Source organism: Rana temporaria, chromosome 13, assembly GCF_905171775.1.
Source record: "Rana temporaria chromosome 13, aRanTem1.1, whole genome shotgun sequence".
In the NCBI taxonomy this organism is placed as follows: domain Eukaryota; kingdom Metazoa; phylum Chordata; class Amphibia; order Anura; family Ranidae; genus Rana; species Rana temporaria.
The window spans coordinates 89,501,148-89,524,446 of NC_053501.1; the positions used below are offsets into that span (position 1 = coordinate 89,501,148).

At 48.8% G+C, this 23,299-nt stretch overlaps 1 protein-coding gene across 1 annotated transcript in view; it reads right to left on the reverse strand.

Annotated features, from left to right (window-relative positions):
* Nucleotides 1–5,038: 5,038 nt before the first annotated feature.
* Nucleotides 5,039–23,299, reverse strand: part of LOC120920072 (receptor-interacting serine/threonine-protein kinase 3-like) — a 103,888-nt gene continuing 85,627 nt past the window's right edge. The window contains exon 4 of the mRNA XM_040331986.1: nt 5,039–5,098. Within this exon, the coding sequence (XP_040187920.1) occupies nt 5,039–5,098 (60 nt within the window). The remainder of the gene's footprint in view (nt 5,099–23,299) is intronic.

Here is a 23,299-nt window from a genome sequence, read left to right on the forward strand (position 1 = left end):
AGCACCCTGCATCACTGGACCCCTTTACATCTCATAGCCCCCTGCACCTCTGGACCCTTTTACATTACACAGCACCCTGCATCACTGCACCTCTTTTACATTACACAGCACCATGCATCACTGCACCCCTTTTACATTACACAGCCCCCTGCACCACTGCACCATTTACATCACATAGCCCCCTGCACCACTGGACCCCTTTACATCACATAGCCCCCTGCACCACTGGACCCCTTTACATCACATAGCCCCCTGCACCTCTGGACCCCCTTACATTACACAGCACCCTGCATCACTGGACCCCTTTATATCACACAGCCCCCTGCACCACTGGACCTCTTCTTTACATCACATTGCCTCCTGCACCTCTGGACCCCTTTACATTACACAGCACCCTGCATCACTGGACCCCTTTACATTACACAGCACCCTGCATCATTGGACCCCTTTAAAATTACACAGTACCCTGCATCACTGGACCCCTTTCAAATTACACAGTATCCTGCATCACTGGACCCCTTTACATCTCATAGCACCCTGCATCACTGCACCCCTTTTACATTACACAGCTGCCTGCACCTCTGGACCCCTGCATTTTACACAGAACCCCCTTCAGTTCACACCCCTCTCAGTGCAGACACCCTCTCAGTGCAGACACCCCTCAGTGCAGACACCCCCCTTAGTGAAACCCCCCCTCAGTGAAACCCCCCTCAGTGCAACCCCCCAGTGCAAACACCCCCTTAGTACAACCCCCCCTCAGTGCAAACACCCCCCCTTCAGTGAAATCCCCCTAGGTGCAAACACCCCACCAGTGAAACCCCCCAGGTGCAAACCACCCCCCCTCCCCATTCAGTACCTCAGATCATCGCAGCGACGCCGACGGTCACGGCACATGGACAGAAGGTCCCCTCAGCCCCTCCCCCTCTGTACACACAAACAGAGAGGAGGGGGAGGCGGCAGCGGCTTCACTCGGCTGTGCCTGTGTGCCGAGCACCGCTAACAGCTCGTGGCTGTGAGAGGAGGGGATGGATGGTGCCGCGGTGTCACACCGCAACCCCCCTCCTCTTGTACCGCGGTGCTCGGCCTGACACCCCCCAGTGTGGCCCCCCCCCCCCCGCATGTCAGCAAAAAAATAAAAAATAAATCCTCAAATGTCGGGATGGTGTCACCCCTCTAGCGGGTGTCACCCGGGTGCGGACCGCACCCCCCGCACCCCCCTAGCAACGCCTCTGCTAACATATTACCGTATTATTTATATGAGCATGTTTGCAAGTCAAAAAAGAAGCTGCCAAAAAGCGAAGACTGTCATTACTATTACAGAAAATTGTGTAAATAGTTTCTGGCTTAAATGACTATTGATGGTCCTTTTGTTATCTTATCTAACAGTACCTGTACATGGAGGACATTGTAAGTTTTTTATTGCACCTTCTCCTACTAAGGCTCTCTAGCAATCCATAGAGGCTGTATAATTCTGTAAAAAGCCATTTTACCTTCAGAAGTCTGATTTCAGAGGTGTAAATTGGGCCTTTCGTTTAACCTACTATAGCCTCTAAAAAAGACTAAGCACTAGTGAGAATTTTTAATGTTTTTATCTTACCGTAGGAGGCTTTTGATCTTTTACAGCTGCTTGTGGGTTTAACGGTTTACAATCTTGACTCATTTCTCCATTTTCTAGGGCTAAAACACAAATGAACATACATGATGTACCAAACTGTGCGATCTGTTTCCAGGATGGTAAGTAAACATAGCTTCCAAATAATTCACTTTTGTAACTGTAAAGGCATTTTATTTTTATTTTGGATAGTGTAAGACCCTCTACCAAGTTTGTAGTTCTATCTGTGTCCCAGCTGGAAACATGTACCCTTCTGTCATGATCACTTAGTGCCCCTGTTCCTCATTCCAGTACCCGGGTGTTGGCTGTTGCTTTTCCTCCCTGTCTGGTTTCACCTGTTGACTGATCTGGTCGGTCACCTGATATAAACTGAACACTCTATCCCTCGCTTGTGATAGAGACAGAGACCTGCATTGTTCTGATCAAGCCTTCCGTTTGCCTGCACTACTTTGCTGTTAGATTTCCCTATGTATGACCCGGATCTGATATCGGACCACCCCAAAACTCTGCCTGCCTTATTACCTGGACCATCTTAGAACCATGCTATCTGCTAGACTGAAAGTAATCTGTTGTTTGCTCTGTTCGCATTTACCCGGTGGGCTGGCCAGACACTATAGCATTGTGTTTAATACCTGGGGGCAACCAAGTACCGGTAGGCCTGCTTGATTTAAGGGAAAGGGGGCTGCTATAGGTGAAGCACACAGTAGCCAGCTATAGTGTCTGCCCATCTGCGTTGAGGTAGACGTGCCATTTGTGACACCTTCTAGTTTTTCTGGTGACCACTGTCACTGAGACAAAAAGTGAGGGGAAATCCAAAAAGTTTAAGTTGTCACTACAGAAAGAGGTGAGGATAAATCTTCTATTGAAAATACCAGTTCAAGTGACAAATGTCTAATGCCCTGTACACACGATCGGAATTTCTGATGGAAAAAGTCCGACTGACTTTTTCCATTGGAAATTCCGACCGTGTGTATGCCCCATCGGAGTAATTCCATCGGAAAGAGTTTACATAGAGAACATGTTCTCTTTTCCTCCGATCCAATTCTGTCGGAATTCCGATGTGAATTTGGTCAGACAAAGGTCAGATCGTGTGTACAGGGCATAAGAGGGTCATTTTTCCTAATTTTGTAGCAATTTCCTGTTTCACCTCCATTGTGAGCATTTAAGAGAAAACTCCCCAATGGGACACAGACAGAAAAAACAGCCAGGCATGGGTATTTAATCCCTTTTGTACTTAAGTTTTGGTTAAACATACCATTAAGGTCATATATTATTAGTCATGTCAGAAAAATCACCTATACAGAGCTGCTAGAGCTTGCATGCTGGCTTTTAAAAGTTGGAATTTGCATTGGTTTGGTTACACCCTACACCCCAAACTATCCGTACAGAGATATATGTCATGGATGCTCAGGCCCTATGTGCTGTAAGAGAGCTAAAGAGGAAGTAGCGGTATTATAGGGGGCTCCAGCAGTGCTGTCAAAGGAATAAAATATATGCATTCTGATTAGGGATGAGCTCCGGCGTATTTGCACAGTCCACGTGCAGAGCCCGCCAGGAAGTCTGCACAGCGCTGCGCTAACCACAGGCAGGGAGACATTTCCCAATCTCTGCAGCCGAGCATTGGGAATATGTCTCACTGCCTGTGATTAACGTAGCGCCATGCAGATGGACTGTGCGTGGACTGCACGTGGACTGTGCGAACAAGCCAGAGCTCATCCCTAATTCTAATAACATTTTGCAGTCTAGATCTTAAAGTGACCCATTCCTTAAGCCTTCCTTAAGCATAAACTCACCTTTCCTCCAAACTGACGCATCTGAACTTACACAAGACTATAGACCCCTTCCCCACTCTCACGTGATAGTGCTGGGCCAATCATAAGGGACCTGTCAGATGCGAGATGGGTCAGATAGTTTTCTCCTGTCAGTTGAACGGTTATATGGGATTGGTAAGTATATGCTAATAAGAAGGGGGGGAAGTTAAAGGATAAGGCATTTAGGAGCTCGAAAACGTCAGCGGCCGGCTTCCAGCTATGGGTTGCTGGCCACTTTCGTTGGCTGGGCCAGAGCGCATTACAAAACCCTGCCTGTTCACCCTTTTTTATTGGTTACATAAAGTTCCACTGTGATCCTTTTAGTTTGTCTTCCATGGGCAAAGAAAGGGTCATCTTAAAGGTACAATTTTTTCTAAATAGCTTCCTTTACCTTAGTGCAGTCCTCCTACACTTACCTCATCCTTCGATTTTGCTTTTAAATATCCTTATTTCTTCTGAGAAATCCGCAAGGCTTTCTCCCTGGTGTGGAGTGTCGTGCCTGCCCCCTTCCTTGGACTACAGGAGAGTCAGGACGCCCACTAACACACAGCTCTTTTGTCTATCTGCAACGTAGAGAGCGTCCTGACTCTCCAGTAGTCCAAGGGAGGGGGCGAGCACGACACTCCACACCAGGGAGAAAGCCTTGCATTACTGTATGGAGTTACATACAGAACAACAGGAAGTGAGGATTTTTCAGAAGAAATAAGGAAATTTAAAAGCATGGATGAGGTAAGTGATGGAGGACTGCACTAAGGTAAAGGAAGCTATTTAGGTTATAGCCGCTCCGTCGCGATCGCTCCTCGGAGCTGAAAAATGGGGAGAGCCGTATGTAAACACGGCTTCCCCGTGCTTCACTGTGGCGGCGGCATCGATCGAGTGATCCCTTTTATAGGGAGACTCGATCGATGATGTCAGTCCGACAGCCACACCCCCATATAGTCGTAAACACACACTAGGTGAACACTAACTCCTTCAGCGCCACCTGTGTTGAACTCCCAAACTGCAACTGTCATTTTCACAATAAACAATGCAATAAAAATGCATTTTTTGTTGTGAAAATGACAAGGCTCCCAAAATGTGTCAAAATTGTCCGAAATGTCCGCCATAATGTCGCAGTCACGAAAAATATCGCTGATCACCGCCATTAGTAGTAAAAAAAATAATAATGAATAAAAATGCAATAAAACTATCCCCTATTTTGTAAACGGTATACATTTTGCACAAACCAATCGATAAACGCTTATTGCGATTTTTTTTTTTTACCAAAAATAGGTAGAAGAATACGTATCGGCCTAAACTGAGGGAAAAAAATGTATATATGTTTTTGGGGGATATTTATTACAGCAAAAAGTAAAAAATATTGAATTTTTTTCAAAATTGTCGCTCTATTTTTGTTTATAGCGCAAAAAATAAAAACCGCAGAGGTGATCAAATACCACCAAAATAAAGCTCTATTTGTGGGGAAAAAAGGACGCGTCTGTTAAAACGACGCAGTGCCGAATCGCAAAACCTGGCCTGGGCATTTCGCTGCCTAAAGGTCCGGGGCTTAAGTGGTTAAGTAGTTTAAACTTTTGTGTAAAAAAATTGCAAATGTGGTATATATGTGGTAATCATTTTACTTGCCTTTTAGAAATTTCTCTGTATCTCCACTAATATACCCAGATGATTCAGCTTGCTGTAGAAAAAAAAAATGCATTTTTTTTTAAAAAAGATTAAAATTATTACATTTTTTTGTTAATATTGACAACAAACTGAAAAATGATGATCATAAAAAAAAACAATAACGGACATCAAGCCTTATTTAAATGCTAAAACATGTAACGGAATGTCCCACACTCCGCTTGAGTGCTTCCGTCATATACCGATTCCTATCAGTCTGGATATAGATATCAGATATTCCAGCTGCTCTCAAGCACACAACGAGACAATACTTGTTTGTCTGCTGAACATGTAGTGTTTATTAGAACCAAATATACAATCTTATATACAGTTAGAGGAGGTAACCATAACATAAATTAACATGAGCTAATTAACTAATCATTTACCCAGACTAGGCGACTCATAGATATGACCTTTCAGAGTAGACGTCACGTCTCCTCCTTCCCCTGCTATACAATACACATTATTATAAGTGTAAACACAGGACATCTTCACACAATAGCAGGGTCAATTAGCACAGAAAACAGATGGCTGGAGGTGAGGACATTAGCATCTAACAATATGTGTCCCAACAGTATGAATGAGTCACTCTTACAATTAACCAGTTGAGTTCAGAATCAACAAAGAGTAAATAGTTCTTTACAGATATCCTGGAATATGTTGTGGATAATAATTACATATTAATACCATCTAAGGTAGTCCAATATATAATTTCTCAGGCATCTCCTGGGATGTCCCGGGTGAGTCTGTCACAATGTTGCTTTGTGCTGTTCATCAAATAAGTTTAGTTAAACTCTGATCCAAATTGTTATGTGCAAAACAGTGGGCTTATTCTGTTGTGCTGGGGTGTCCTTCCCACACCTGTGCGGTAGATGGAAGCAGTGGAGTCAAAGTTTGGGTGCTCTTCCCCAGCAGCCAATCAGGGGGGTTTAGCCTCGCTGTGCATGCTGGGGGAGGGTATTTATGGGGCAGACACCATTGGTTCTGGTTCTCCTTCATCCAGTGTGGCACCCACCTTTAGGGTGGCCACATCACGGCGCCCCAGCGATATGGCCTACCTGGCCGGGGCGTGCGTGCCATGCGGTGTTCCTGGTTCCAGGGCCATGTTGGCCTGGAACATCTGAGCAGCGACAGGGACCCAGTGAGTGACTGGGTTCCCACCTTTGAGGATCCCAAGCTGTACTGCTGTTTGGTGGGGAGTCAGTCTGAGGAGCGCCATTGAGAAGCTGGCGATCCAAAAGGGCCTCGACAAACCACCGGGGATCAAGGTAGCCGGACACTGAGGGATTGATCACCTGTCAGTCGGTACCTGGGTGACAAGTTGAAGTAAAATCCAGGCGTAATTTACCTAAGAAGGATTGCCTCCGTAACTACAATCAGAGAGGGCCTGTGGCAGAGGTGTCTCCCTGACGTTCACCAAGGAGGGTCTGTGGGAGAGACTTTTCCTTAAAGGGGTTGTAAAGGTTCGTCTTTTATTTTCTAAATTGGTTCCTTTAAGCTAGTGCATTGTTGGTTCACTTACCTTTTCCTTCGATTTCCCTTCTAAATGTTTTTTTTTCTCACTTCCTGTTTCTCCTCAGTAAGCTTTCCAACATCATCCGAGCGGTGGAAAGTCATTTAGAACAGCTTACTGAACACCTTACTGAGGAGGAACAGGAAGTGAGAAATTCAGACAAAGAAAACAAAGAAAAAAACATTTAGAAGGGAAATCGAAGGAAAAGGTGAGTGAACCAACAATGCACTAGCTTAAAGTAACCTATTTAGAAAATAAAAAGCAAACCTTTACAACCCCTTTAAGTTCAAGTTCACTAAGGAGGGTCTGTGGCAGGGACTTTATCCTTCAAATGTCCGAGTGATACTCCGGCTGCTAGGTCAGTGATAGAGGCCTGTCCAGGTACGTTTATTCCACTCAAGCAGGAGTGGTGCAGAGAAGTGTTACGCTTGGGAGTAGGACTGTTTCCATATCACTACGCCTGAATTTGCTATTCTCCTTTCTTCCTTCAACTTTATTTTCCTCACCATAAGTTTTATTGTATTTACCCGGCTGGGTAATAAAGAGCACAGCAAAGAGCACCTGTTGCGGACATTCCTTTACTTCTACTAAATGCATCATGCACCTGTAGGAATTCGGAAGAGCCACGAGGTAAATGTGCCACCCAAATAACCAGCAGCTCCTCCGGGGGTAGTGTTACACATATAAAAATCATATATTTTTTGGTAGAAAATTACTTAGAACCCCCAAACATTATGTATATTAAGCAGAGACCATAGAGGATAAAATGGTGGGTGTTGCATTTTTTTATGTTACAAGGTATTTGCGCAGCGTTTTTATTGGGATAAATACACTCTAATGAATTTTAGTGAACACAAACATAATATAATACCCCAATTTTTGATAAAACATAAAAGATGATGTTACACCGAGTAAACAGATACCAAACATGTCCCCCTTTAAAATTATGCACACAAACTACAGTACATAAAATTACTACATTTAAAAGCCTTTACAGATTACTAGTTTAGAGTTACACAGGAGGTCTGATGCTAAAAATGATTGCTCTCGCTCTGACATTTGCAGTGATAACTCACATGTGTCAAGCAGGAGGGAAGCAGGACCCCTTTGCACATGTAAAAGCAATCCAGTAGCTGTATAGACCCTAGGATTGCTTTTACAATGTGAAGAATCACCCACTCAAGGATTATGATTGTAGCTGCAGTAATGATCCTGGTATAACTGCCTTTATACCAGGATATATATATGACTGGACGTATTGAAGCGTTTAAAGCAGCACTAACAATGCACAAGCTTCTTCGTTGTCAGCTTCTTCCAGGTTTGAATCTTCAGCCATATTGATTGGTCTGGCCTGGATAACTTAACTCCTGCACATGTGTGGAAGTTCATTCCTCTGGCCAGGTTCGGAAATTGTACACTGCCTCTAAGGAAATTTTTATTTTCATTATTAAAGTATTTAAAGTAACTAACTCACCTTTGATCCCAAGGTCCCCATCCCTTGCCAGCATCTTATGGGTGCTGGTTTTTGGCCATCTTCATTGGCTGGGGCAGAATGATGTCACTCCTCTGCATATGCAAGAGCAAATCATTTCAGAACACAAGGATCGGGCAGGTGCTGTAAGCTGAGCTGTTCGCAGGTTGGTAGGTATATCTTATGGCTGGAGATACATTACATGCCTCTTCTGCAATAAAGAGCCTGCCTGCTTGTGGCATGTAACAGCAGGACTTTAGTTCTGCTTTAAGCCACAGTGTACAATGTAGGCATGTGCAGTCTACTTTCTCCACTGCAGGTGGCGCTTCCTGCAGTGGCACTGTTGTTGGAGAGGAAGTCAAGAGAAACAGGGTCCCTCTATGGTTTCCTGGGTCATTGGGGAATCTATCCTATTGGATGCTGCCACTTCATGTGGTCATCTTGGGTCAGGCAGAGTCCATTTAAAGTAGTTCTAAAGGCAGAAGTTTTTGTTATCCTAATGTATTCTATGCATTAACATAAAAATTATTCTGTGTGCAGCAGCCCCCCTCTGCCCCCTAATACTTATCTAAGCCCCATCTCAATCCATCAATGTTGCATGAGAGTCTTGGCTGTTCGGGACTCTCCCTCCTCATTGGTAGGGATGAGTTATTGTCAGAAAACGGGTTTGAGAACCCGGGTCTTGCCCAAGGGAACATGAATCAATGGAAAAAAAAGTTTTAAAAACAATAGTTTTTTCTGGAGCAGTTATTTTAATGATGCCTAAAGTGAAAAAAAAAGGAAGAAAAATTCCTTTAAAGCGGGGGTTCACCCTAAAAAAAAAATGGTCCCCGCTGTACTCACAGTTTAATGCATTAGTTAAGTTTCAGACTCCCTCAGGGAGTAGGCGTTCCTATGAAGATGGAGTAACATGATTGACGGCCGGCTATGGCGCGTCACGCTTCCCGAAAATAGCCGAAATAGGACTTGGCTCTTCATGGCATCTGCGCAGTCAGCTCCTAGTCTGTGTGCAGGCGCCGTATAGCGCCGTGAAGAGCCGAGTCCTACTCCGGCTATTTTCGGGAAGCGTGACGCGCCATAGACGGCCGTCAATCATGTTCCCCTCTTCATATGAACACCTAATTAGTCTGAAACAAAACTAATGCATTAAACTGTGAGCACAGCGCAAAAAAAATAAAATAAAGGCATACTGTAGCTGACGCTAGTATACTGAATGGCATGGTAGAAAGTTGTTTTTTAGGGTGAACCTCCGCTTTAAATATCGTACCTGCTGGGTGTCTATAGTATGCCTGTAAAGTGGCACGTGTTTAGAACTGTCCCTGCACAAAATGAGATTACTATAAGAAAAAATAAATTTAAAACTGCTTGCGGCTTTAATGTAATAACTGGTCCCTGCAATATGGATGAAAATCATTCAGATAAATAGCATGGGTTTCCCCCCCCCCTCCCCCCAGGTCATTACAAGCCCATTTGGCCCTATATACTTTCAACAGCAGTATACAGGCGGTGCAAACAAGACAGGGACTGTAGGTTTGTTGTTGAGTAGAATCTGTTTGTAATGGGGGCGTGGCCAGCACAGCATGTGAACGGACGCAGGTTCACAGAGCTCCGCAGTAATCCTGACAGAATGTGGTTTCCGGCACCTATAACACCCGTTTTTTTTTCCGGTTCTGCTGGCAGGGGGAACACTTCCCCATCACTCGGCTGCTATCTGAACGCTGTGGGAGGGCATGATGACCCGGGGACAGAAGCAAGACGACCCGATGCAGGAATTCAAAGATGGCGTCGCTCCACCATCAGCTCAGAAGGCGCACGGAGGGGACAAGGTGAAGGAGGGGGTGAGTAAAACCCTGAAAAAGGCTAAAGAGGTCCCCAGAGACCCCCCAAAGACATGAGGTACTATGCCCAGAAGCTGGCAGGGAAGCCCAGTACAGCAGACGCACAGCCCATGGATGATTGCGCTCCCCTCAGTGACACTGAAATGGAGGAGGGGGTGGATGTGCAGGGAGCGGGGGCCTTGTTGGAACAGGCTGGGAGCAGCTCCAGCCTGCAGTGGGATGCCAATGACACTGAGGCGGAGGGGGGAGATCAGCCCACACTTGCTGCCATACTGAAGGCAGTGAATAAATGCACAGCCTCGGTGAATAGCCTGCAGCTCAGATTTGGGAGTTTGGAGGAGGAGGTGAGCCTGATCAGGCATGATATACAGAAAATGAGGGAGAGGACCACAGCCGCGGAGGGGAGGAATAGAGACCTAGAAGACAAGCTGCCCCCACTGATCAGAGAGGCCCAGACTACCTCGAGGCTTGCCAGGGCCGTTGATATGCGCGCAGAAGATTTTGAGAACCGCCTTAGGCGCAATAATATGCGCATAGTGGGACTACCAGAAAAGGGGGAGGGCCGGGACCCTGTCGGGGACCTGCCAATAGGCTCCGGCGTGCATGCATGCGCACACATGCTAATGGCCGGAATCAGCATCAGTCACCTATTCATGTGCGCAGGCGCGTTCCATATGCACACAGTTATGTACCAAATGCACGCATCTGTGCGCCAAATGTGCACGAGCATGCGCCTACTACACGCGCGCGACGGCGTGAACGCGCGTGTGCTCGTTAATGCGCGATTGGCGCCACTCGGCCTTTAAAAAGCGAGCAGCTGCAGTGACACTTTGCTGTCTGATCTGCAGCTTTGTATCAGTGAAACATGTGACCTGTTGTAACCTGTTAACCTTAACCGACCCGGCTCCGTCTGACCTTCCGACCCTCTCCACTCCGACCCCTGGCTTGCCTCTGACTCCGCTCTGCTCTCCTGCCCACCGTTACCAGACCCTGTGCCTGAATCTGACCACGTTTGCCTTAACCACCTGATTATCTGCTAACCCGGCTTGCTTCACCAGCTCCTGCTATCCAGTGCCTGTACCAGCTCCCGAGACGCTGTCTCCTGCACCCACCGTCCCGAAGGACCACCAACAGTGCCGGACTGCTGTCATCACCAGGCACTCCTACCTTGCCGCGCTCCCGAGCTTGCTGTCCCCACTCCAGCAGCTCCAGAGCCGGGGCTGTAAGAGAGGCCTCTTCCTGCACACTAGGCTCTGGCTACAAGGTACGTTCCAGTACATAACAGACCCCACACAGTTTGTGGAGCAGTGGATGATTGATGTGTTTGGCAAAGACGCTTTTACACATTTATATGCGGTTGAGAGGGCCCACAGAGTGCCACCTAGGCCTCTCCCGCCGGGCAATCCCTCCCGCCCAAACCTCTCTTAAATTACAGGGACAGAGAAATAATATTGAGACTAGCCAGGGAAAAGAGGAACGTCCAGTTTAATGGCACGCGGGTCTCATTTTATCCGGACTTCTCTGCCGCAGTACAGAAGAGCCGAGCTCGGTTCACAGAGATTAAAAACCGCCTGCAGAAGGTGCAGGCACCATATGCTATGCTGTACCCTGCGAGACTTCGAGTAATTTTGAATGGCCAGGCTCACTTTTTTGAACACCCTGCTGATGCCCCGGACTGGCTGGATGCTAATGAAGGGGCACTCCGACAGGCTCGGAGACCTCCTGTGGAAGATGACCGACACTCTGATTGAATACTATTTGCCCTGCCTAAGTTGCTTCCTCAGATGAGGGAACTGCTGGAAACACACAATACCCTTCCTTTTTTTTGCTCTGCAATGCAAGTTCGGAAATGCTGTTACTAACGCACCCAGCGAAGATGATTGCTGAAGTTGTTGCCACAGATGTTGGCCACCTTGAAGATTTCAGGGACCTGTTGTCCCACGGTTGCCGGAGTTGCCTGTTGGCGCCCCAAAGTTTGAGCTTACAAAGGGCCTACGGGCAGATGGGTGTATACCCCCTACAGGCGAATGGCCTGCAACAAGAGAGATTTAATTGATGCACGGTTGTGCATCTCGGTTTGCTACCTAATTCCAGTTCACTCCAGAGCCTACTACCACTTTTCTTTTTCTTATTGTGGGAGATCACATTCTTTCACCAGCACTTGGTTGACTGCCCTGTCCCTTTTTCCAGCCCGGATTACCATTCCAGCACCTTCAACTGGGTGGGAGGCGGGTGGATGGGGTGGCGGTGTTTTTTCCCCATTCAGAGATATGCCTCAACTCCCCTGATGGCGGCGGTCACTGTGTTATCATGAAATGTTCGGGGACTGCAGGACCCGCTGAAGCGGACTATGGTGTCATCCTTGATGAGGAAACAGTTGCCAGCTATTTGTGCCCTTCAGGAGACTCATTTAACCCCTGACTCTGTGTCTTGTTTGGGATATCGGTGGGTGGGCACGGCGTACCATTCCACTCACACCTCGTATTCAAGGGGGGTGAGTGTGATGGTACATAGTTTACTGGATTATGAGGAGCTGAACACTGATATAGATGCTGAAGGGAGATATGTTTTTCTTTTATACAAGTTGTTTGCCTTTAAATGTATTCTTGCTTTTGTGTATGTACCCCCCCCCCCCCCGCCTGCCCCGTACAACAATCAGGTGCTGAGGGCCTTGGTTGAGTTCCAGGTGCGGTTCCCGGAGGTGCCTTTATTTGCCTTCGGGGACTTCACCTGCTACATGGACCTCTCATGGATTAACATCCACCGGGAGGAGGGGGAGGGGGACATGCCACACGGCCCTGAGGAAGCTGGTGGAGGAAGTGGGGTGGAGGGTCCCTTGGAGGGCTAGACACCCAGGGGAAAAACAATTTTCATGTTTTTCTAAAAGCTACTCATGCTTATCTAGGATAGATTTATGCTTGTGTTCTCATGCTGCTGAGAGATATGTTTTAGACGTGGCGTATGGTCTGAGAAGTGTTTTGGATCATTCTCCACTGATTGTATCCTTGGAGGTGCGTCCCTTCTCCGCGGTGGCCAAGGCCCAGTGGAAGATGAACGCCTTCTGGTTGAGCCTTTTCCCTTCCCACGAACACATAGAGGCCCGCATTGAGGAATATTGGCGTATTCATGCTGACACGGAAAACATAGCTGTCACTTGGGAGGCCTTTCAGGCCGTCCTGAGGGGCTTATTTATCACAGAGATTCAGGCCATCAAGGGACGGACAAATGCACAAAGAGAGGGTGGAACGGATGGCGGAGAATCTGGAGGCCACATTCATTGCAGACCCATCTGACACGAATAGGGAGGCGTGGCTCTCGGCGCAGGATGCTCTGTACCGGATCACGACCTCAGGGGCGGAGAGGAAACGCTTTTTCCAAAAGGCGGCATTCTATGAGGAGGGTGAACATACTGGTCGCCTGTTAGCAACTATTGCCCACGCCCAGCAGATGTCTCCCTCTATAGGGGTGCTGCGCACTTCTGGAGGGGGGGTGACGAACTCCCCTGACCAAGTCCTTGCCGAACTAGTCGGGTTCTACTCCTCCCTGTATGACTCCAGGAGCACATACTCGCTGGACTCGCTGGGGGAATATTTAGACCCCGTTCAGTTACCGCGGTTGTCGGCCTCCAATAGGGAGATGCTCGATGCCCCTTTGACCCTTGGTGAATTACAGATGGCGACCAGCCTGTTGCCTAACTCAAAGACCCCCGGAGATGACGGTCTTCCTGTGGAAATATACAAACAATATGGGGAATTGATACTTCCACACCTGTTGAAGGTGTTTAATGCTGCAAGGTAGGAGGGCACTCTTCCCCTGTCTATGACCAGGGCGAACATTGTCCTAATTTTGAAGCCTGACAAAGACCCGCTTGACCCGGGGTCCTACAGACCAATTTCCCTCTTACAAAATTATGTAAAGATTCTCGCCAAGGTCCTGGCGGTCAGACTGAATGGGGCCATTTTCACTATAATTCATTCTGACCAATCCGGGTTTATGCCGCAGAAATCAACGGCGATAAACTTGAGGAGACTCTTTCTCAATATGCAATCCCGCGCGGACAACATGGGGGACAGAGCCTTGCTGTCTCTTGACGCCAATAAGGCGTTTGACAGCGTCGAATGGGAGTATCTCTGGGCGGTGATGCGGAAATTTTGGTTTGAGGATGGATTCATTAGTTGGGTCCAGCTCCTATACTCATCCCCGGTGGCAGCGATAAGGGAGGGAGGGTCTCACGCACTTTTAATCTACACAGGGGCACGCGGCAGGGTTGCCAACTGTCTCCCCTCCTCTTTGCCCTGGCCATTGAACCCCTGGCAGCCATGATTCGGGCCGATCCTTTGGTTCAGGGATTCCATTACGGAGACCTGCACGAGAAGATCATGCTATATGCGGACGATACCATGTTGCTTTTGGGAGATACCTCCAAGTCGCTAACAGAGGCCGTGACTGTAGTGCGACGGTTCGGGGAATACTCGGGTCTGACTATCAATTGGACTAAGTCCTCTCTCCTTCTGCTTGACCGTCGGCCCCCTCAGCCCACAGGGACAATACTGGACATCCCCGTTTCTGAATATTTTCGATACCTCGGCATTCAGGTTACCCACTGAACTATGTTAGTCTCAACCTCACCACCTTGATTATTCGCTGTCGTGATCGGGTCAAGGTATGGAGCAAGTTAAAACTGTCACCGGTTGGGAGGGTGAACCTGATAAAGATGATCCTTATGCCACAGTTACTCCACAACTCCCCAATGGTCATCCCTCTGAAAAAGTTGAGGGTCATTAATTCAATTTTTCGTTCTCTCATTTGGCTCACGAAACCCCCTAGGGTTAAACTTGAGCAACTGCAGTGTCCAAAGGAGGCCGGTGGATTGGCATTGCCCAATCCCTGGCTTTACTATCTGGCCTCCCAGGTGAAGCATATTGCGAGGGTGGTAGGCCCTCAACGGGATCTGCAGCTGAATCTGAGGGATTCCTCGGTTCGGTTGCTCAGATTCACGACTGGGGGGGAGGTGATGGAGGGATTGGAGGCCTTGCAATACGCGAAATCTAACAAACGGTTCCCCACATACGCACTCATGCAGAAGATCTGGAACAAGGTTAGGATGCTGCAGTGGGTGACAGGGTTTACTAAATACAGCCCCATATGGGATAACTTATACTACCGGGAAATAGCTAAACTACCGTACGGTCTGAAATGGAAACAGTATGGGATATCCCTGCTATCGCACATAGTTAGAGCAGGCCGGTTGAGGTCCTTTCCAGAGCTCAGGGCAGACTTTCAGCTGTTAGCGTCCATGCACTTTTATTATTTACAGCTCAAGCACGCATTTTACGCACAGAGGGAAGCTGATATATGGTCCATGGACTCGGCACCGGTCTTTAACTTCCTGTCTGGGGTGTCCACCTATAAGGGGTTTATATCCAGTTGCTATGCTATGTTGTTAAATCTCTTCCTACCGGGTACCCCTCTTAAGGCGGTGGCTCAGTGGGAATGGGATGTGGGAGCGTTTGAAGATGAGCAGTGGGAGGAGGCCTTGCAGGCGGTCCCCACGTGTTCCCTGAATGTGGCACACAGACTGTCGCAACTCTACATTCTCCTAAGGGTCCACTACACACCAGCCAGATTAGCACGTATGGGATTGGGGGTAGACCCCTGCTGCACTAGGTGCTGCAGGGACCATGGGGATTTCATCCACCTTCTGTGGCGCTGCCCGAAGCTCCACCTGTACTGGACAGGGGTTGTTGACACTATTAATGGGGCCTTCCAGATACAGGTTCCCCTGGAGCCCAAGGTTTGTCTGCTGGGGATAACTGAGGGCCTCCTAGTAGAGGATATCCCTAGACAGGCTGTTGGTAGAGCCCTGTTCCAGGCTCGCTTAGTGATACTGAGACACTGGAAGGACACTGACCCACCTACAGTGCAGGAGTGGATTAAACAGATGGGGGTCACTTTGAGGCTGGAGAAGGTGGTGTATCAGAGAAGGGGGACCAGCGGTAAATATAATAAGTTATGGGCCCAGTGGCTCAATGTTTCGGGTCTAGCCCCGATAGATCTTGTGTATGACTGGTTATTCTAGGTCTGTGATTGACTGGTTCCTGAATATTTGTATATGCCCACAGGGTGGGGGACGGCTTTAGGGGATTTTGAAATACTGAGTGGCTCTTGGCAAAGTGTTATGTCATGCTATACGTGTATTATTCCTTGTGATTTCATTTATGATTGTGCTCTGGAGTTTTGTATGATGTTGTCCACATTTACTCAATAAAAACCTTTGTTTGAGGAAAAAAAAAAGAATCTGTTTGTAATTGTGAACTGGTACTTTTTTAAAGTGTAGCTCCAGCCATAAAATCTATGTAGCGCCCCCCTACTTTCAGTACGGGCGCTACTCTAAAATTAGTGGGGAATGGGAGGCTTAATCACTCCCATTCACAAATTATGGAAATTTAGGCTGCTGCCAAATTCCAGAATCGGTCCTATAGGTCAGTCTGCACGCCAGGGGTGCGTTGACACCCCTGGGCGGCAGTTGGCACTAGAGGGGTTCTGGAGGATCCACCTCCTTTCAGCAGCCAATCAGGTTTTTTTTTTCCCTCATTGGGCATGCCGGGAGGAGGGATATATCTGTGGCGGCCGCTTTTGGCGGGTTGTTCTTGCGGGACACGCGTTCCAGGTGCAGTACCCACCTTCAGGGTACGCGCATCCATGGGCCCCGCCACCGCGTCCTGCCATGCGGAGGTCATGCATCATGCACCTTAATTAGAGAGGGACCCCAGTGGCTTGCTGGGTCCCAAACTGTTGCTGAAAGGATCCCAAGCTGGGAGCTGCGTGGTGGGAATTGGCTCGGGAGAACCTAGAACCAGAGGTTGTCCGGAAGGCCTAGGCGAACCACCGGGGATCCAGTCACCGCACTGTATGACAGGTATGCTCAAGCTGTCAGTGGGTGACATTGATTGAACTAACTGGGAGGATCTACTCAAACTGACTTTTCTAAATCCTAAATTGTCCAGCCTGTGGCAGAGGCCCTGAGGCAGGCCTGTGGCAGAGGCCTGTATCCTCCCAGTGATTTTTTGCAAGTGACGCTCCGGTTGCCAGACCTGATATAACTGCCTGTCCGGGGGCACTTTACCCACCCTGATTGGGTGGCGACGAATTGATCTGCATCATTGCTGAGAGCAGGCTTGCTCTCTCCTAACATCCAAAGGCCTGATACCAAAGTTCCTCTACGCTCATCAGCCTTTTTCCTGTCGTGTGCCCTGTTGATGTTGGACAGTTTGGGCCTTGGAATAAAGCATTGAAACTGAATTTGTGTCTGGACACTTGCTCTTCATTCACACTCACAGAAGTCACCCCTAGACCAAGTCAAGAAGGTAACCTAGAAAGCCGATCCTGAATCAAACAGCAGGACCTGCGGGGGTAGCGCTACACGTGGGGGCTCATCCGAGATTATCGGCTGTTGTCATTGACAACCAAAGAAAGTGTGAGTGTGATCTACTAAGGAGCGAAGAATGTTTGCCGGTGTGTGAAAACTGTCCAGAGGTGAATGAGTTAACCTTACATTGCTGAGACTGGGCATGCGTGCAGTTCAGCACGCGCCAGCAACGTGCCTGAGAAAGTTTTCCAAGTGGGAGGAGCCACCCTCCCCTGCGTTCAATGTGCACAGAGACTTTTCACGCCAAGCAGTGGCGCACCGCCCATCTACCGAGAAGGGAAGAGCCGTGTGAAAATGTCTACCTTCCTGCAACCGGGGGGTGCTGCCCCGCAACAAAACTCACCTACCCCATCAACCGGGACTTTCAATATATTTGCACCATCAAGGGTACCGGTGACCGATACGGGTGTTCGATTGTCTGCGCAAGGACAGTTTGTTCTCCTATCTAGCAGAGGAACGGAGATGCTGGGCCTGGCCTGCCCTCGCTGCGAGGACCTGTCTGTGAAAGTGCAGCCCTTTGCCAGGTGTCAGCGATGCGGGACTTACTTGTTTGTGGCCATTTCACTCAAACAGGACCCCAAGGAGTACCGGGTGAATGTCGTTACGGCCGCCCTCAGGGCAGAGGAGGAGCCGACCTGGCCAGAGTCCTCTCCATCGGTAGTGATCGTGGAAGTCCGGGACTCGGATGTGATCTCGGTGTCGTCCACCCTAACTTTACCCTCGGCTACCTCGCCATCTACTTCATTGGAGGTAAGCCTGGGAGAAAGCCCAGACTTAGAAAGTGTTCTGTCTAGTGTGACGAGTACGTCAGATGTGACAAGCACCCAGGGCGATACCCCCTCGGAGACGGTCGAAACTTCCTCAGTGGTCTCTGAGTGGCACGAGCCCGCCCAAGAGGGGCCTACTGCAGCCTCCCACAGCCGTGGTCGAGACCTACCTGTTGAATGTCTCCCAGCAGAACAGCCGGAAAGTTCTCCGGTTGTCAAGCCCTTAGATTCCTTACCGCCGGAAGAATGGCGTTTAACGAACTTTAGTTCAGTACCGGAAGAATCTATGATTGTTGACGGAAATCTCTCTGATCGCCTTCTCGAGTCCTGTCTCCCGGGGTCGCGAGACATTGAGGCGCCTCACGTTTCCGAGGATACCCAGGAAGGAAAGACCCACTCCGGCCGGAGTGAATCCAGCGAAGTCTGCCAGCCGTCTGAAGACGCTCTGAAATTGACTCGGGGGGTCGGAGAGTTAAGCCCTTTGTCCGTTACCATGCTTGCCGCCCCACTGCCCCGCGCCACTCCTGCTTTGAAGAGAGCACCAGACGCTTTGGTGTTGCCGGGATGTGGTGATTCACACACCTTGCCCAGGCTGGCTTACCTACAGTGTGTGGTGGATCGGAAGGTCGCCGCTGAGTACGGGTATGAATACCCATATGTGCCACCCTCTCTCCTTTGCCGAATTGATCAGGAGCAAGAGGTTTGGTGCCAAGATGCCATTTGGGTGCATTTGAAAGTGCCCCGCATCTTAGGAGAGGCTAATCCATGGGCGCCCCAATTGAAGACAAGGTTTAAATAGTGTTACCGTGATTGGAGCCGGGGCCAACACATCTACCGGGACAGGGTTGTGTTAAAGAGTCCCGGGAGAGAAGACCAGGTCTTCACTGTGAAATCTACCACGCCTGAGGGGAATGTTATTTGGTTACCTTACCCCCGGTTCTATAAGTAGAAAGCATGCGGACATTGCGTGACCTATTAGTTCTACGAGAACATTGGACAAGAACTCTGTTCCCACTCTCCTGGATGGTCCCAGTTCCCCTATTCCCCCAACTCCTCCAGAACCACATAGACTTCTTTTGTGCAGAACTCTCTGGGGGGTGGGTTCAGTCAGTTAGAGTGGAGGTCTGTGAACGTTGGAGGTACAGCATTGGAAGATCTGGTTGGAAAAGAAGGACTATTCTTCTTTTTTTTTTTTTTTTTTTTTTCTCTTTGCTGCTATTTCCACACTTGTGACTTTTTTCTTCTCCTTTTAATTAAGTGAACTGTTGCAGTACCAGCGCACTAACCATTAGGGGCAGTGCTCTGCACTGTTACTTTAAGAGACACTGGCCCAGATTCAGGTAGATCCGAGCAATATTTGCGTGGGCAAAGAGCAAATATTTTTCTCTGCGCCCACGCAAATATTGCGTTTTTCCCGCGATTCACGGAGCAGTTGCTCCGTAAATTGCGCGGGCGATATGCTAAACAGCCGGGCGTAAGGCTGCCTAATGTAAATGATCCCGCCGGGGGCGGGAATCATTTAAATTAGGCGCGCTCCCGCGCCGAGCGAACAGCGCATGCTCCATCTGGAAACTTTCCCGACGTGCATTGCGGCAAATGACGTCGCAAGGACGTCATTTGCTTCTAAGTGAACGTGAATGGCGTCCAGCGCCATTCACGAATCACTTACGTAAACGACGTGAAATTTTAATTTCACAAGCGGGAAGCGCAGCTATACTTTAGCATTGGCTGCCCCTGCTACAGCAGGAGCAACCTTGCGCTAAAGTTGCCGTACGGAAACTCTGTACCTTGCGTGCTCAGGGCCCACGCAACTTTTGTGAATCGGTGGTAATATGCAATTTGCATACTATACGCCGATCACAATGGCCGCGCCCCCTAGTGGCCAACGCAAGAATGCAGCCTGGGATATGAAGGCATAAGGAGGCTTATGTCTGTCATATCCTAGGCTGCAGTCGGTGTAACAAGGTTCCTGAATCAGGAGCACTCGTTACACCGGAGCAAGTAAGCCCTTGCGCCGCGCAACCTATGGTTGCGCGGGCGCAAGTGCTTCTTGAATCTGGGCCAATGCCATTACTGATGTGTGGATTCAATTTTTTTTCCCTTTCCTCTTCTTCTCTCTCTCCCTCTGCATAAAATGCCTTTTACCAGTACTTGCAGGTTTATGCTATTTGGAGAAGGTTTCGCGTTCAGGTTCGAGCGTGCAGCCCTGATCCTAGACAATTATGATCATAGTAACATGTTAGGATGCGTGTCTTACATTGTTTTTTTGTGTGTATCACATGTTTTTCTTTATACATACAGGTTTTTTTCTTTTGGACCCACCTGTCCACTGCGGAGAATGGGCAGTCTGATGACAGGGTTGTGTATGTGTGTATGTCATGAACATTGAAATGTAATGCCGTTTTCTCTTTTTTCTTTTTCTCTCTCCTCTCTTACTTTCCTGTTGTTCAGTATCAGGCCCGCATTCGGGATCGAATGCTTTTGGACACTGGAGACAGTGTCAACTCAAGTGGGAGGAGTATGTAGCGCCCCCCTACTTTCAGTACGGGCGCTACACTAAAATTAGTGGGGAATGGGAGGCTTAATCACTCCCATTCACGAATTATGGAAATTTAGGCTGCTGCCAAATTCCAGAATCGGTCCTGTAGGTCAGTCTGCGCGCCAGGGGTGCGTTGACACCCCTGGGCGGCAGTTGGCGCTAGAGGGGTTCTGGGGGTTCCACCTCCTTTCAGCAGCCAATCAGGGGGGTTTTTCCCTCGTTGGGCATGCTGGGAGGGGGGATATATCTGTGGCGGCCGCTTTTGGCGGGTTGTTCTTGCGGGTCCCGAGTTCCAGGTGCGGTACCCACCTTCAGCGTACGCGCATCCATGGGCCCTGCCACCGCGTCCTGCCATGCGGAGGTCATGCATCGTGCACCTTAATTAGAGAGGGACCCCAGCGGCTTGCTGGGTCCCAAACTGTTCCTGAGAGGATCCCAAGCTGGGAGCTGTGTGGTGGGAATTAGCTCGGGAGAACCTAGAACCAGAGGTTGTCCGGATGGCCTAGACGAACCACCGGGGATCCAGTCACCGCACCGTATGACAGGTATGCTCAAGCTGTCAGTGGGTGACATTGATTGAACTAACTGGGAGGATCTACTCAAACTGACTTTTCTAAATCCTAAATTGTCCAGCCTGTGGCAGAGGCCCTGTAGCAGAGGCCTGTATCCTCCCAGTGATTTTTTGCAAGTGACGCTCCGGTTGCCAGGCCTGAGATAACTGCCTGTCCGGGGGCACTTTACCCACCCTGATTGGGTGGCGACGAATTGATCTGCATCATTGCTGAGAGCAGACTTGCTCTCTCCTAACATCCAAAGGCCTGATACTAAAGTTCCTCTACGCTCATCAGCCTTTTTCCTATCGTGTGCCCTGTTGATGTTGGCCAGTTTGGGCCTTGGAATAAAGCTTTGAAACTGAATTTGTGTCTGGACACTTGCTCTTTATTCACACTAACAGAAGTCACCCCTAGACCAAGTCAAGAAGGTAACCTAGAAAGCCGATCCTGAATCAAACAGCGGCTCCTGCGGGGGTAGCGCTACATCTATTTTTATGCTTTTCTGAAAACATAGAGAAGGGTTATCACCCCTGTAACATTTGTTTTGCTGTCTATGTGCATCTGTTCAGAAGATTGCAATTCACTTTCTGTCCCAATGACAAATGATTTTTTGAAAATTGATTTTTTTTTACAGAAACAAGGATTGGTGATAAAGCATCAGTGGACAGGAGACACCTCTTACAGAAGAGAATTTCTCTTCCTAGGGGTAGATTTCCTCTCACATCCTGTTGTCTCCTTCCGTTTGCAAGTAGGAGTCGTTTGTAAGTTGGATGTTTGAAAGTAGGGGCCTGCCGTATATACTCTGCAGAAATTTGGGCCCTAGGTGTTGGTGTTGCCACAACACTGTAAGTCCTCACAGTTAGTCTTGGTGGGCGCTGGAACACCCTGCTGTGTGAACTATTATATCAAGAACTCTAATTACATGCCATTGTTGAACAGTGGTAGAAAAAATGGGCCTTTAGTGCTGGCACTGGTGCCACAACACTGTAAGTCCTCATAGTTACTCTTGGTGGGTGCAGGCCCTGCTGTGAAATATTAGATCAAGAATTGTAATTACATGCCCCTTTTGAAAAGGGGCAGGAAAATTGGGCATTTGTTGGTGATGGTGGTGCTGGTGCCACAACTCTGTAAGCCCTCACAGTTACTCTTGGTGGGCACAGGAATGGGCCCTGCTGTGAAATATTAGATCAAGAATTGTAATTACATGCCCCTGTTGAACAGGGGCAGAAAAATTGGGTATTTGTTGGTGGTGGTGATTAGGGTTGTCCAGATACCGATACCAGTATCGGTATCGGGACCGATACCGAGTATTTGCGGGAGTACTCGTACTCGTGCAAATACCCCCGATACCTAAATAGAATACTTCCCCCCGCCGCTGCCGCATCGAAAGCCGCCGCATGGGTTAAACGCCGTGCGGGAACATCACAGCTTTCATTTGAATAGCTGTAGTGTTCCCGCGCGTATAGACACTCCCCCTTGCCCGGGATTGGATGGGTGATCGTGATCTGTCCAATCCCGAGCAAGGGGGGAGTGTCTATACGCGCGGGCAAAACAGCTATTCAAATGAATGCTGTGATCTTCTCCATGCGGCGGCGGCAAGGGTATGGGGGACATGGCTGGACTCGGGACATGGCTGGACTCGGGACATGGCTGCATATGTGAGGGACATGGCTGCATATGTGAGGGACATGGCTAGAGGGACATGGCTGCATATGTGAGGGACATGGCTAGAGGGACATGGCTGCATATGTGAGGGACATGGCTAGAGGGACATGGCTGCATATGTGAGGGACATGGCTAGAGGGACATGGCTGCATATGTGAGGGACATGGCTAGAGGGACATGGCTGCATATGTGAGGGACATGGCTGCATATGTGAGGGACATGGCTGCATATGTGAGGGACATGGCTAGAGGGACATGGCTGCATATTTGAGGGACATGGCTGCATATGTGAGGGACATGGCTGCATATGTGAAGGACATGGCTGCATATGTGAGGGACATGGCTGCATATGTGAGGGACATGGCTGCATATGTGAGGGACATGGCTGCATATGTGAGGGACATGGCTGGGGGGGACATAGCTGCATATGTGGGGGACATGG